This window comes from Vulpes vulpes, chromosome 5 (assembly GCF_048418805.1).
Source record: "Vulpes vulpes isolate BD-2025 chromosome 5, VulVul3, whole genome shotgun sequence".
In the NCBI taxonomy this organism is placed as follows: domain Eukaryota; kingdom Metazoa; phylum Chordata; class Mammalia; order Carnivora; family Canidae; genus Vulpes; species Vulpes vulpes.
The window spans coordinates 104,166,200-104,179,297 of record NC_132784.1 but is presented as its reverse complement, the minus strand read 5'-3'; the positions used below and the strand labels follow the sequence as shown (position 1 = coordinate 104,179,297).

General features: G+C 35.1%; 1 protein-coding gene across 6 annotated transcripts in view; it reads right to left on the bottom strand.

The window, feature by feature from the left end:
- The window catches only part of SPATA17 (spermatogenesis associated 17), a 206,338-nt gene that overhangs the window by 164,758 nt on the left and 28,482 nt on the right, over nucleotides 1–13,098 (bottom strand). For all 6 annotated transcript variants that reach the window (XR_012001794.1, XM_025991317.2, XM_072759548.1 and 3 more), the window contains exon 5: nucleotides 2,197–2,300. Coding sequence is in view for 5 of the 6 variants with exons in the window: in XM_025991317.2 (XP_025847102.1) it covers nucleotides 2,197–2,300 (104 nt within the window). In the remaining variant the exon portion in view is untranslated. The remainder of the gene's footprint in view (nucleotides 1–2,196; nucleotides 2,301–13,098) is intronic.

Genomic DNA, 13,098 nt, shown 5'->3' with positions numbered 1-13,098 from the left:
TGGGCTAAAATGAAGACCTGGTTGCAAAGGGGGAGGCTTTGAGAACCCCACCTTGTCATGTAAATTACATCAGTATGGTACACAGTGCCTGTATATCTATTTAATATATCTATTAATAAAAATACATTCTATAACATGTCAATAGGTCAAAAAGGAAAAACGTCATATATAATTATTTTAGGAGATAATGGAAAACGATTTGCTGCATTCAGGTTCCAATTTGGCTTAAAAAGTCTAAGAAGGGGGGCCTGGGTGCACAGTCCATTCCGCTGTGGTTGAACCAACTCTTGGTTTCAGCACAGGTCTGATCTCTGGGTCATGAGATGGAGACCAGCATCGGGCTCCATCAGTGCAGAGTCAGCTTGAGTTTTTTTCTCTCTTCTTCTGCCCCTCCACCTCATACTCTCTCTCTCAACAAAATAAATAAATAAATAAATAAATAAATAAATAAATAAATAAATAAATAAATATTTTATTTTAAAAAAACCTCTAAGAAAGGTAGAAAAAAAGAGTTAGTCTGTGATCTGATAAAGAATATCAGGCGAAAGCAAATTGTCAGCATTATTACTCTGGATTGCCTAGTAGCTAGAGATACACACAGTAAAACCAGAAGAAAAACAAGGATGAATAGAAATACCTGTCCAGAAGAAGATACAGGCCTTTTCAAAGCCAGCCTTTCACATATTTGTCTCGAGAACCTTCTCCTATTGGGTGATGGGACTAGGCTGAAGCAAGAGAGTCCACCCCAGCGTACCAGTTAAGGATGACTTCCTGGAGTCATAGAAGGGCAGGGTTGGCCCCTACAATTCCCTGCCAGTAAGCACATCTTCAACTTTTGTGCCTCAGTTATCTACATTAGTCCTAGCCCTGTGCAAACTCCCTCCCTTGCATATGCTGCTAGCTCTTTCTTCCAGACAGGGTCACATCTGCCATTTGTAGATAGCCAGCCCATCTCTAGGACCTAGGATTTCTTAAGGAAGAAATTAAATAGCAGTCCCCTGGGGATTTATCCAACTTCTCCAGTGGACCAAATCCTATTGCAACCCTCCTAGATCTTTATTGCTGTTTCCAAAGAAATCAACATCAACAAATACCTGAAATTAATCTTCAAAGACCAGATCCTCTTATGCACACAGCATATGTGAGAAATTTAAAAGAAAAATCAGTTTTCAGATATTTCTTATAATATATATAACTTTAGGGTCTCAGGCAAAATCTTATTTTAACAATTCATTGTGCAATTGTTCTCTCTAGTTTAAAGAACTTTAGAATAAAATATGTGAAAAATTAAAACTACATAAATCGTAACTGTTATTAGTTACTATTTCCTTTTTATCTAAACATATTATAAGGCTATGGTCACTTATATTTATTAGAGTGGGGCATACTACAGGAGGGAAAAAAACTATATTTGAATTGATATGAAAACTTAATACGCCTGCACGTATTAAGGGATGCCTGGGTGGTTCAGCGTTTGAGCATCTACCTTTGGCTCAGGGTGTGATCCCGGTCCAGGGATTAAATCCTGCATTGGGCTTCCCAAGAGGAACCTGCTTCTCCCTCTATGTCTCTGCCTCTCTCTTTGTGTCTCTCATGAATAAATAAATATAATATTAAAAAAAAATCCTTAGAGTTCTCAGAGCTCATTAAAAAAAAAAAAAAAAACTTAATACATAGCTCTTTGGTAAAGTTGACTGAATTAGTGTTACAATAACTTTGCCTAAATCTACAAAAGACATCATCCTATGATCTAAATCCAGGTGTGTTCCATGTGTTCAAAGAAGCAAAAGTTGATAGTAAGCAGTCCATTTTAATTATGTTCCATGATATTTTCTCCTTTAAGAGAAAGTTCTTAATACTGATTGTATTTCTCAAAATACATCTGAGGCTTATCATACTTAAATCTTTATCTATGGAATCATTTCATGATAAATCCATCTCAAAATGAGATAATTCTACTGAAACTATTTTGCATAAAATCAGATAGGCCTACTGAACACATAATTAATTTATAGTCAAGAGTACAATATACTTAAAAATAAAACAAGAATAATTTTTAAGGTGAATAGAATCATATGTCTATCTTATCAATTTCTACCTACAGTAATACTGAGTCCTTGAAAATATTCCTAAATATGGAATTGATCAACATCTATTAAGTAACCTTTTTGAAAGTGTTACAAGCGAAATACTCACCTAATTGCATCATTGGTCTCTGAAACAGCTCTCAGGTACTCCTTCAAATAAAAATAGTTGAAGCAGTACTTCCGAATCTTATAGCCTCGCCATCGCCTCTGAATCTATTGAAGCAAATAAAAATATATGCCAGTAAGCATTTTTAGTGAAAACATAAACAGTTCTTTAAAATTAAGGTAATGATGAATGATAACTCACATCAAATAAAGTCTTAAGCTTTCCCACCAATATCACAGTATATATATATATATACATATATATATATACACACACACAGCTATAAATGTAGAGTATACTCAGATTTATTACAAAATATCATAAAGATAAAATATACTTAGAGGTTATTATATTTTTAAAAATTATAATTTTTCACAAACACTAAATGTGAAATTACCTACTGAACAATTAAAAATCTGCTTTATCAATCTCTACCACTTTCACTTCCTGACCAAACGGAATTTTTAGTTTTCATAAACCATTGGCTTTAAGATTGTATTTGGTCTGATTAAAATCAGTTTTCAAATGGGCTTTTAAATTTTGGTGGTTTCAAAATCTTTAAACAAATGTTGTCTTAAATCTTCATCATGACATTTTCATACTTTTTTAACAGTAACAATAGGTAACATTTATTGTTTTTATTATGTGTGAGGCACTATTCGAAGAGTTTTACTTATATTTATGCATTTAATCTTTAGAATGCTTCTATGAGAAGTATTCTTTTTTTTTTTTAATTTTTTTTTTTAATTTTTATTTATTATTTATGTATTATAGTCACAGAGAGAGAGAGAGAGGCAGAGACACAGGCAGAGGGAGAAGCAGGCTCCATGCACCAGGAACCCGATGTGGGACTCGATCCCGAGTCTCCAGGATCGCGCCCTGGGCCAAAGGCAGGCGCCAAACCGCTGCGCCACCCAGGGATCCCTATGAGAAGTATTCTTATCTATAGACAAAAAACTGCTAAAAAGAGAAGTTATAAAATTTCCTCATAATTATATAGCCATTGGTGATGGATCCAGGAATTACATTAGGACTTCAGAACCCATTATCTAAACCATTAAAATATAGAATTGGGGGGATCCCTGGGTGGCGCAGCGGTTTGGAGCCTGCCTTTGGCCCAGGGCGCGATCCTGGAGACCCGGATCGAATCCCACATCGGGCTCCCGGTGCATGGAGCCTGCTTCTCCCTCTGCCTGTGTCTCTGCCTTTCTCTCTCTCTCTCTCTCTGTGACTATCATAAATAAATAAAAAAATAAAAATAAAAAATAAAAAGAAATAAAAATAAATATAGAATTGGGACCAGTGAAATGACACCTTCAATGAACAAACATTTCTGTTCAAAGAGCCTACTTTTTTTTTAGAATGGGGTGGAGTATGGGAGGAAGGCCTCAGAGAACAAACCTAAGTGAGCTACTTCTGCTTTATTATGCTCTAGTAATCATGAGAATCAATCTCTTTGTGTTTTATCTTTGTTAATATAATCTCTATTAGAAAAACTCAAAACAAAAACAAAATAATGCCTAGATCTTATTTTTGTGGAAAACAAAAAAACCACAACTTCTTTAAAGGAGTAGAGGAGAAGAAACAAAATGGGAAAATATTAACTGTACATAAAGACTTAGCTTCAATCTCTAGAATCTATGGCAGTTTATATTATTTTTGAATTATTCACATATTATGATTGATTCTCTTTATGGATATGAAGTCCCTCCAGTGTTTTGCACAGTTAGCTAAGCTAGGAACACACACATACTCTAAACTTTCTTTTTTTCAATAGGAAAGGGTGATTAATATAGACATTCTATGCTTGTCTATTGAGTTTTATCCCAAAACCCTATGCTTTTTAAACTAAATATGTTGAGCCTAAAATTTTTTATAACTTGAATGATTGATCTATAAGAATAAACAGGAAAAATGTTTTAATTGTATTGTGTATTTTTCTGTTTCAAAATATGACCATTTAAAAGGTATTTTACAATCCGAGATACAGAATGTGAAAATCCTGAAGAACTGCTCTGGTCAACCTCCTAGTATAAGAATGACTAAAATAATTGAAGATATGCAAAATAGCTTGTAAGAACAATTAAATCAGAGAGAATAAGTCTAAAAAGTAACACCAAGTAGAAAAGCAAGCTAGTGTAACAATGTTATAAAATGTCTTTCCAAATATTTTTCACATGATCTTATCTTAGAAATTCATTAAATAAGAAAAGTTAATTTTTCTAAAGTTATATACTCATTTTAGAAACTATTTCCCTCCAATCTGGCCAAAATTGTATTACAGCTGACAAAGAAAGATGAGGAATTGATACAAATCACTTTCCTAATGAAAAATAATAATCAGTTGGAATATGTATATGTATATAAATCATACATGCAAATAAATGAATATTTTCCTGGCTCATGGAATTTAATCATTACAGTATCATTTTGAGGTAGAGATTATTATTAGCCTCATTTGATAGAAGAGCACATTGATACTTAGAGAGGTTAAATAATTTGCCTTCAGTCATAGAGCTGGTGGGATGACTTCAAATATTACACCATACTTTCACTGCATGTGACGGTCAAACAATAAAAGAAAAGAACACTTTCAGACAAAAGTACTGACAGAAAAATCCATCATCAGCAATAAAAGTGACTCAGGAAGAATGGAAAAATGTTAGGATATCAAATAGTGTTAAAGTAGGAACTACTTATAACATGAAAATATCATTAAATTTTAAATAAAATAAAATTAAATGTTCCAGAGAACATAAAAGATCCATGCTGGAGTACTAGAAGGTAAAAGGAAAGATGTTGATTTACATTAGGTCACACTAGGGTGGTTGGTATGCCCATTCTGAGAAAAGAAGACTGAAAGGACAAAAGTAAAACTGAATCCATGCCAAGAGGAAGGATACCTTAAAAAGCCAGTGGCATGGGTCTCCTCTCACTTCAAACCAGGCAAATACTAAAAACAGCACTAACCTTTTCCAGAGAGTCTAAAATTGGTCTATTCTCAGGGGATCTTCTAATATCCAAACTCCCTAGACATCTACCCAAACACAGGCTGAAATGCCCTTCCAAGACAAATCCTTTTATTCAGAATTGAGAATTAAAGCATATATACTAAGCAAGTGACAGTTAAAGTAATAAGATAAAGTTTATCCACATTAATAATACTGATTGATAATCAAGCAATCTTTATTTGTTTTTATTTATTGAGAGAGAGAGAGAGAGAGAGAGAGAAAGGAAGAGACACAGGCAGAGGGAGAAGCAGGCTCCATGCAGGGAGCCTGATGTGGGACTTGATCCCGGGTCTCCAGGATCGCGCCCTGGGCTGCACGCAGCACTAAACCACTGCACCACCGGGGCTGCCCTCAATCAATCTTTAAATGGCTTTCATAGAGGTGGGTGGTAAAAGTAGAAGGAAACTGATTGCTTGACCAGGTAAAGATGCTGTCATCCAGTTGAAGTAAAGGATCTAAGATTTACTGAGTTCATGAATGCGCCAGGTATTATGTTAACTGCTTTAATTCTCAGGATAACCTTGTACATGAGGCATGATCTCCATGTTAAAAATGAAGAAACTGAGATAAGTAATTTGATCAAGTTCACATAACCGGTAAAAGAATAAATGGCAAAGTTAGGATACAAACTCATCTCTGTCTTATTCAAAAGCCCAGACTCTTTCCACTAAAACATCTTATGAACATAACACATAAAAACAAAAAGTATGTGTATCTGTTCTTTCATTTAAAAGATATCATTTTCAAAAAAAAAATTTAAAAAAAATAAAAAAATAAAAGATATCATTTTCTTATAAGATCAGCTTAACCAATCCCTAATTAAGATAGAGTACAGTGGACAGTCTACTATACTTTCCCTTACAAGAACAAATGACATCTTCAATTTTGCCTAAATTTCCTGTTGGCATCCCAGTACTACTAGATCAACTTTTAATTATTTAAAAAAAAAAGTTCTTTCAAGAGGCAAGATGACTTTTCATAACATTTCTTCTTAATTTCAAGGTGAATGGGTTATGACTTCAAAAAAAAAAAAAAAAACAACTAGCATTCATGTCCTTCAAAGTAATTAGCAACTTTCAGAAGTGATTGGTATAAAACAATTATTGTCATTGATCAGCTCTGAATAGATAATTTCAAACAAAGTCATTGTGTGCTCAGCAGATTACAGCTTGTTAACGGGCAAGTTCTAAATGACCTCTTAAGCTAGTCAAATCAATGATGCATATTCCTCATTAAGTAACATCAAAATGTAAGTGGTCTTATAAATAATGTTTATTTTAAGCACTAAAACAAATGGCAAAACCTTGATATATACCAAAAGCCATCTGCTCATAGAAAAGATTTTCCCTCCATTATTTACTTTTATTCCTCAAAATTCATAGTAACATTAATGTTATCAAAAGAGAAAAAAATTGTCTTCTCACCTAAAATTTAAATGAAGACATGGAAAACAAAATTTCTATTACTGACGATAATCTACATAGTATCAATTCTCTGCATGTATTTGAGAGCATACTAGTAGAATTCTTACTCATTACTATACTCTTAATCATTAGAAAGCTCAACATTCTAAATTATACAGTAAGCACAGAAAAGTAAGTTTACTAAATTTTCAAAGGTGTTTAAAAAACGGTAGTATTCAAATTTCATACTAGATGTCACTGCATTATCATGTCAAAAACATACATTTATGAATGGAAATCTTAGCTAGATATTTTTAACTAATAGAAGAAGATTCTGGATAATCATTCCAAAGGCAGTTTCTTCTCTTCAATATTGTTTCCCCACTCAGTACCTGACTTGACACTCCCTTTCACTACATATTTACTTAATCATTTCACAATGTTATTGGTACTAGAAGTGGTAGGAGGGGAGAAGAGATATTCTTTGCATGGTAATAGAACATTTAAATATCCATCCATCATTAGGCAAAAGCTTGGGGTGGTCTATACAGTCCTTTTCCTCTTATTCCTTGGGCTGACACTTTGGGATAGCTTTCTCTGAGTGAATAGGACTGTGTCTTAATTTGTATTTCTAGAGCCTAGCATCATATCTAGTATATAAGAGACTTTCAATATTATTTCCTCAATTATTTCTTTAACTATTTCTTGAATTATTCCTGATAAATTCCTATTTAAGTCTATTCATCTAATCATGGAGTCATTATTCTAAGTGTACCTACTTCATAGTATTACAAATATGAAAACCAGATTATAAATAGAAGACTGAAATGGACCTTTATATATCTGACACATATTCAACTATTTTTTAATTAAAGCCACCATATAATAATTTCTTATATTTTTAAATTTTAGACAAAAGTGGGAAACAAAAGAAAATGGTTATTTGATGTTTCAAGGTATATTAGTGTTTATAAATTAAAATTTGTATTCATAGATCCAGACCTCTAAGAAGAGTCAATAAAGTTATGGTTTTTTGCAAATTGATTGTTTCTAAGTGATCTTTAATCTAGTGATCCTCTTGTTATTATAGTCTTTATTTTTCTTAGAGTGAAGATTTCTATCTGAACTAAAATGTTTTGCGACACTAATTTCAAGACAAATCAGTTAAAATAACTGAAACAATAGGGGATCACCCAAAATGCTCTAGGTTCCAGAAGAATATCATTACACAAGTATATATGACTGATCAGTAATATGTACAAGGTTTCCAAGGTAAAAAAAAAATTATCTTGAAATAATCAATTATATCTATAGCTTTTTAAAAACTCTGTAAGCTTTAAATTATTTCCAGTTTTCATTTCTCATAGGTTTTGAAATAAGAAAAAGTCTAATGAAACATACGTTTTAAGAGATCTCTCAGACACTACACATTAGCACTTCCTTAAATTTGCATTAACATGATATTGTGCCAGTTGTCCTAGGACAGACAAGCAAAGGAGGCCTCATGATGTAGAAGATAATCCAATGGAGGCTTTTCAAAGACTATAAGGAGCATATAATTTGCAGAGAGTTTACTTTTGTTAACTTCCAAACTCTGTAACAGATTATATATCCTCATTATGTTTAGTTTACTGAAGACCAGTATACTATAAGTGTTAATGTATAGAGAGATTAGTAGTTGAAAATCAGTCCTCAGGTGATGATGGAGGTCAAATCTTGATGCTAGCAAAAGCAACATGTAGGGATCCCCGGGTGGCGCAGCGGTTTGGCGCCTGCCTTTGGCCCAGGGCGCGATCCTGGAGACCCGGGATCGAATCCCACGTCGGGCTCCCGGTGCATGGAGCCTGCTTCTCCCTCTGCCTATGTTTCTGCTTCTCTCTCTCTCACTGTGTGCCTATCATAAATAAATAAAATTAAAAAAAAAAAAAAAAGCAACATGTAAAGGCCACAGCCTTCTTTTACAAGGATAGTTTGTCATCTTAGCTATCCAATTCTGCCTGCAAGGGGAAGTATGTGACACTCAACTTGGTTTCCTACTGTCACTAAGTTTGGAATTCCCTAGTAAAATGTACTAGCAGCAAGATGCTCTGAATTTTGAGGACCAAGAATTCAGTGTACCAAGAAAACCACAGCATAATAAAATTTCCACTGAAAATTTACCCTCAGTCCAGGGTTTACATATTTGTTTTCATCCAGATCCTGAGAGAAGGAGAAGACTGGCAGTCAAAGCAAGAGTACAAGTGGTCAGAAGTAACAGAACGGTGGGTTCCAACCCACAAGGATTCAATTTCTAACACTATCACTTACTAGCTGTGTGACCTTGGGCAAGATACCTTTCTGTGATTCTATTTCCTCATCTTTCTATTTGGAATCATAATGATACCTATCTCTGAGAGTTAGTTGTGAGGATTACAGAGAGGAGTTAAAATATTTAAAATACTTAGACTGGTGCCTGAAGGGTAGTAGCTGCTGTGCAATTGTTAACTCTTACTATTATTTACTAATGGTTCTGACTTACCAAGATTTGGGAATATGTGGTATTGCAATCTTTTTCCTCCCTGGCCTCAGAAACATATAGCTCCCATTGGCCATCAGTTTGACCAAGGTGTGCTCAGATATCTGTCAGCAATATATATATATTGCTATATATATATACACACTAGTATAATAAGTATGAAAATCTGGAAACATTCTATTGGGGACATAGGAGCTTCCAAGACAAAGGTGAGGCTGGATATACATTCAGTCTCTTGGGGGGGGGGGATCTTCCCCCCTACAAATGGAAGAAGTATATGATATATACTATTCCACAGAAGAGGCTTCATCTTGGATGGGGTCAGCCAGTAACCAAAAGTCATAAGCTAGAGAAAATACTAAATGTTGAGTATCATGGATCAAGGTACTGGGGAAAAGGAACAAGTAATAGACCCTCGAATAGATGAAACAATACCACTAAACTATACTCTTTCTTTGCCACCTGGGGATGTTTTTTTAGTGGGTTTTCTATACATACAGTAATTTTGCCTTGATCTTTATAGTACTGTTATTAGGAAGCTGAGTTGCTAATCCCAGTGTTTGATGGACCTGAGGTGACACCCAAGTGCTTAATTAGATGCTCACTGGCATCAGAAATGGAGGGTCAGTTCTATGCCAGGCTGTAAAAGGATAGACAATTGTATAAGTGGAATGTGGAGAGAAATGAGTTTAGCAACTGAATCAGTTCATGACATTTGTATAAGATACTAACAGCTGTTCAAAAAGAGAGAACTAAAAAAAAAAAAAGTTGGGGTCCAAATTTAGACAAGATCCACAATGGAACAGTTAAAATGCTGGAGGAAAAGCAGAATCCTAATCTGGAGTAAAGTTGAATTAAAGACCAAAAAGGCAATAAAGTGTCACACACAGAAACAGGAGGAATAGGGCCCCAGGAGCTAAGATAAAAATTTATTGAGCAATTTATTGCTGTATTAATTGACTGTCACTGGCCTAGCAGCATTATCAGTAACGGGAATTTTGAAAAGGCATACTGTGGTTTCTGACAGCAGCTTATATCATAGCAAACCTCCTTCAAACCTTTCCATGTTATGATATTTTAGCGAGGTCCCAAAGTTCATGAGATCTTCCATTCACATGAGAATTGCACTAACCAAATAGTACCTTACCACGTCCAGTTTATCTATACGACATTAACCTCATCAGATTCTCAAAAAAGTCTGAAAGGTGCCCCAGCAAAGGCTTAAATCATTTCTAACAAAGACACTGAGAGACTTAAAAAGCATTTAAAACAAATGACTTTGTTTTTTTTTTTTATTCCTTGTTTAGAAAAGAATGGCCCAACGTTCACTGATTTATTCAGGGAAATTTATTTAACTACATAGTATAAGCCAAGAACTGTAGATACAAAGATTAAGAGGATAGGATCTGGGCCCCAAGGGACTTACAGTGTGTGTGGGGGGGTAGATACAGGCATGTAAATTAGTAAGGATAATAAAATGTTACAGGTTCTATAACAGAAGTATGTCGATGGTAAAATAGGACATAAAAAGAGAGAGTGATCAATTCTACATAGGTAGAGGGATCGTAAAGTCTTTAGAGAGAAGGTGACCCTTTAAAAAATAAACGCAGCAAATCAGGATATGAATACCTATTACATTAAAAAATCATATATGTATAATTTATTCTTTATTATAAAAAAGTGACATCTATATAGGAATGGATAGGCTAAAAATATATTTTTTAAATCCCTCTCTTCAGGAATGCTCCACTACCCTCCTTAACAATTGATGAGAATTTGTTGTGCTACGAGTCAATAGTAAAACATAATCTGTAATCAGCTCAGTATATAAGGCAAATTAAGACAAAAGTTTTTATTTTCTATTGTATGTGAAAATCTTATTCAAGATTTGAGTGCAGATATATGTTTGAATATTATTGGCCATATTAATTTCTGGTAGTTACCTATCATTCTTAGAAATTCTTCCTCCTGGACACGCACAGCCACCCATATTTAAAGTATTTAAGGGATAATTATTTTGAACAAGGTTACTCGGTAACTGATGGAACTAAAAAGACAGAGGTGTAGACATTAGAGGTAAAACTTCAGCTAGTGGTATCTCGCCAGGATTGTAATCTTCAAATGTGCACAACATGAAGGTAAATGGACCACACACTGGTCTCTTCAGCCACTCACTACTGTAGAAAGCAAAATCTTCAGAGTACCATCTTGCAAAAATGCACTCCTCACAAACAAATTCAGTTCTGGTCACTGTGATCAACCAATGCTAAAATTTAATCTTTGTTAGGTAATCATTTTGGCCTCCACGCAAGTAAGCCTCATTCCTAATGTTAGGAACATGAATTAAGTACCTAGTCTATTACCAAGTCAACTCATCCAAGCCTCTCAAGGCAGACTCTGAGCATCTTCATTAGAGAAGTGTTTTTATTACAAATCTCTCATGGTAGTGTTCACATCCTCCACATAGCCTCACAGAAAGTCCTGTGCAGCTTCATGGATCAGTTCAAGACTTCTGCCTCACTTTAATGGTCACTGCATCCCCACCTCTACTCTTCTCTCCTGGAATGTATCAAATAAAAATCCAGATATAGCAAGAGAGACTTTACTTGAAAGAACTATTGTAAGGGAGAGGGAGTGAGTGACCATCACAATAGATGAAGTGGACTATGGCAGCAGGAAGAGCACTTTGACCGTAAGATCTATTTTATTAGGAAGATGTAAACAAGGCTAGAAAGAATCTGATATGGGGAAGTGGGATGAAAGGATAGCGTAATTATATAGTAGATCAAACAATGTTTTACCAGGAAGCCAGCCTATTCTTAGGGGGTGGCAGGATTATATGCTGGCTAAAGTTCAAAGACCCAAGGGAAGGAGAGAACTTTAACCACAGTTTGGTTAATAAACATGTTTTTCCAATTGATTGATGGGGACAAGCAGCTGAGCTAATCATTTGTGAGGTAAAGAACAGAAATTTGCGAAGGGGGGTGCTGTCCCTGGTCTGACATAGGTAAAGAAGGGACATATCTGTGCCTTTAATCCAAGTCCTATGTTGAAGGACAATTTTTTTTTTTCAGTAGGCCCTTTCAGAACCCAAAAGGTAGGGAGATATTTTTTTTTGGGGGGGGCGGGATTTTTTTAATTTGTTGTTTTCCACGGTCACAGGACTCAGGTAAAGTTTAACATTGTTCACTAACATTAATCAAAGACAAGTTGATGGTCAGTGATGTTAGTAGGAAATGCAGCTGTTAGTATGATGTTGGTTTAAGTCAAAAACTCTGCCCTACAAGTAGCTTATATTGATGTGGGTTTCTTAGATATGCCTCATCGAGGTAAACAGAATCATGATTCAAGCCAGGTCAGAACTCAAGACGAAGATTGGGGGCTAACTAGCAAACAATAGAATGCATTTTTTTCTAAACCAGTCTTCTGTGTCTCTATCTCCCCTGGTGATCTATGCAGACATCTAAGTCTTAGGACATCAAGTGCTTCACATTCAGTCATCTACTGCTTTTTACTTTGCAGACATACCTGACACAAAGTAAGCAGAAAAGAAAAAATCTAACAGTGATGAAGGCTCAGAAGTTAAGTCTTTGTAAGAACTATACAGAGAATCAAAATCTCCTAAATTCCCAGATTTAAGCATTCCCATTGAAAAAAGAAAACCAAATTGTTTTCCTATACTACAATATTTTTTAACAAGAATAAAGAGCCCATTGCAGCTATAGTATCTGCTTCTGGCTCAGGAAAAGAAGTAAGAAGATCTATTTCTCCCTCTTGCTTTTTTCCCTAAACCACAGAAGAGTAGAAAGGTGGGCAGAATGGCACCTGGGTGGCTCAGTCAGGGAAGCATATGCCCTTGGCTCAGGTCATGCTCTCCAGGGTCTGGGATGGAGCCCCAGTAGAGCTCCCTGTTCACTGGGGAGTCTGCTTCTCAGTCCCTCTGCCCCTCTCATGCTCTATCTTCCTCTCTCTCAAA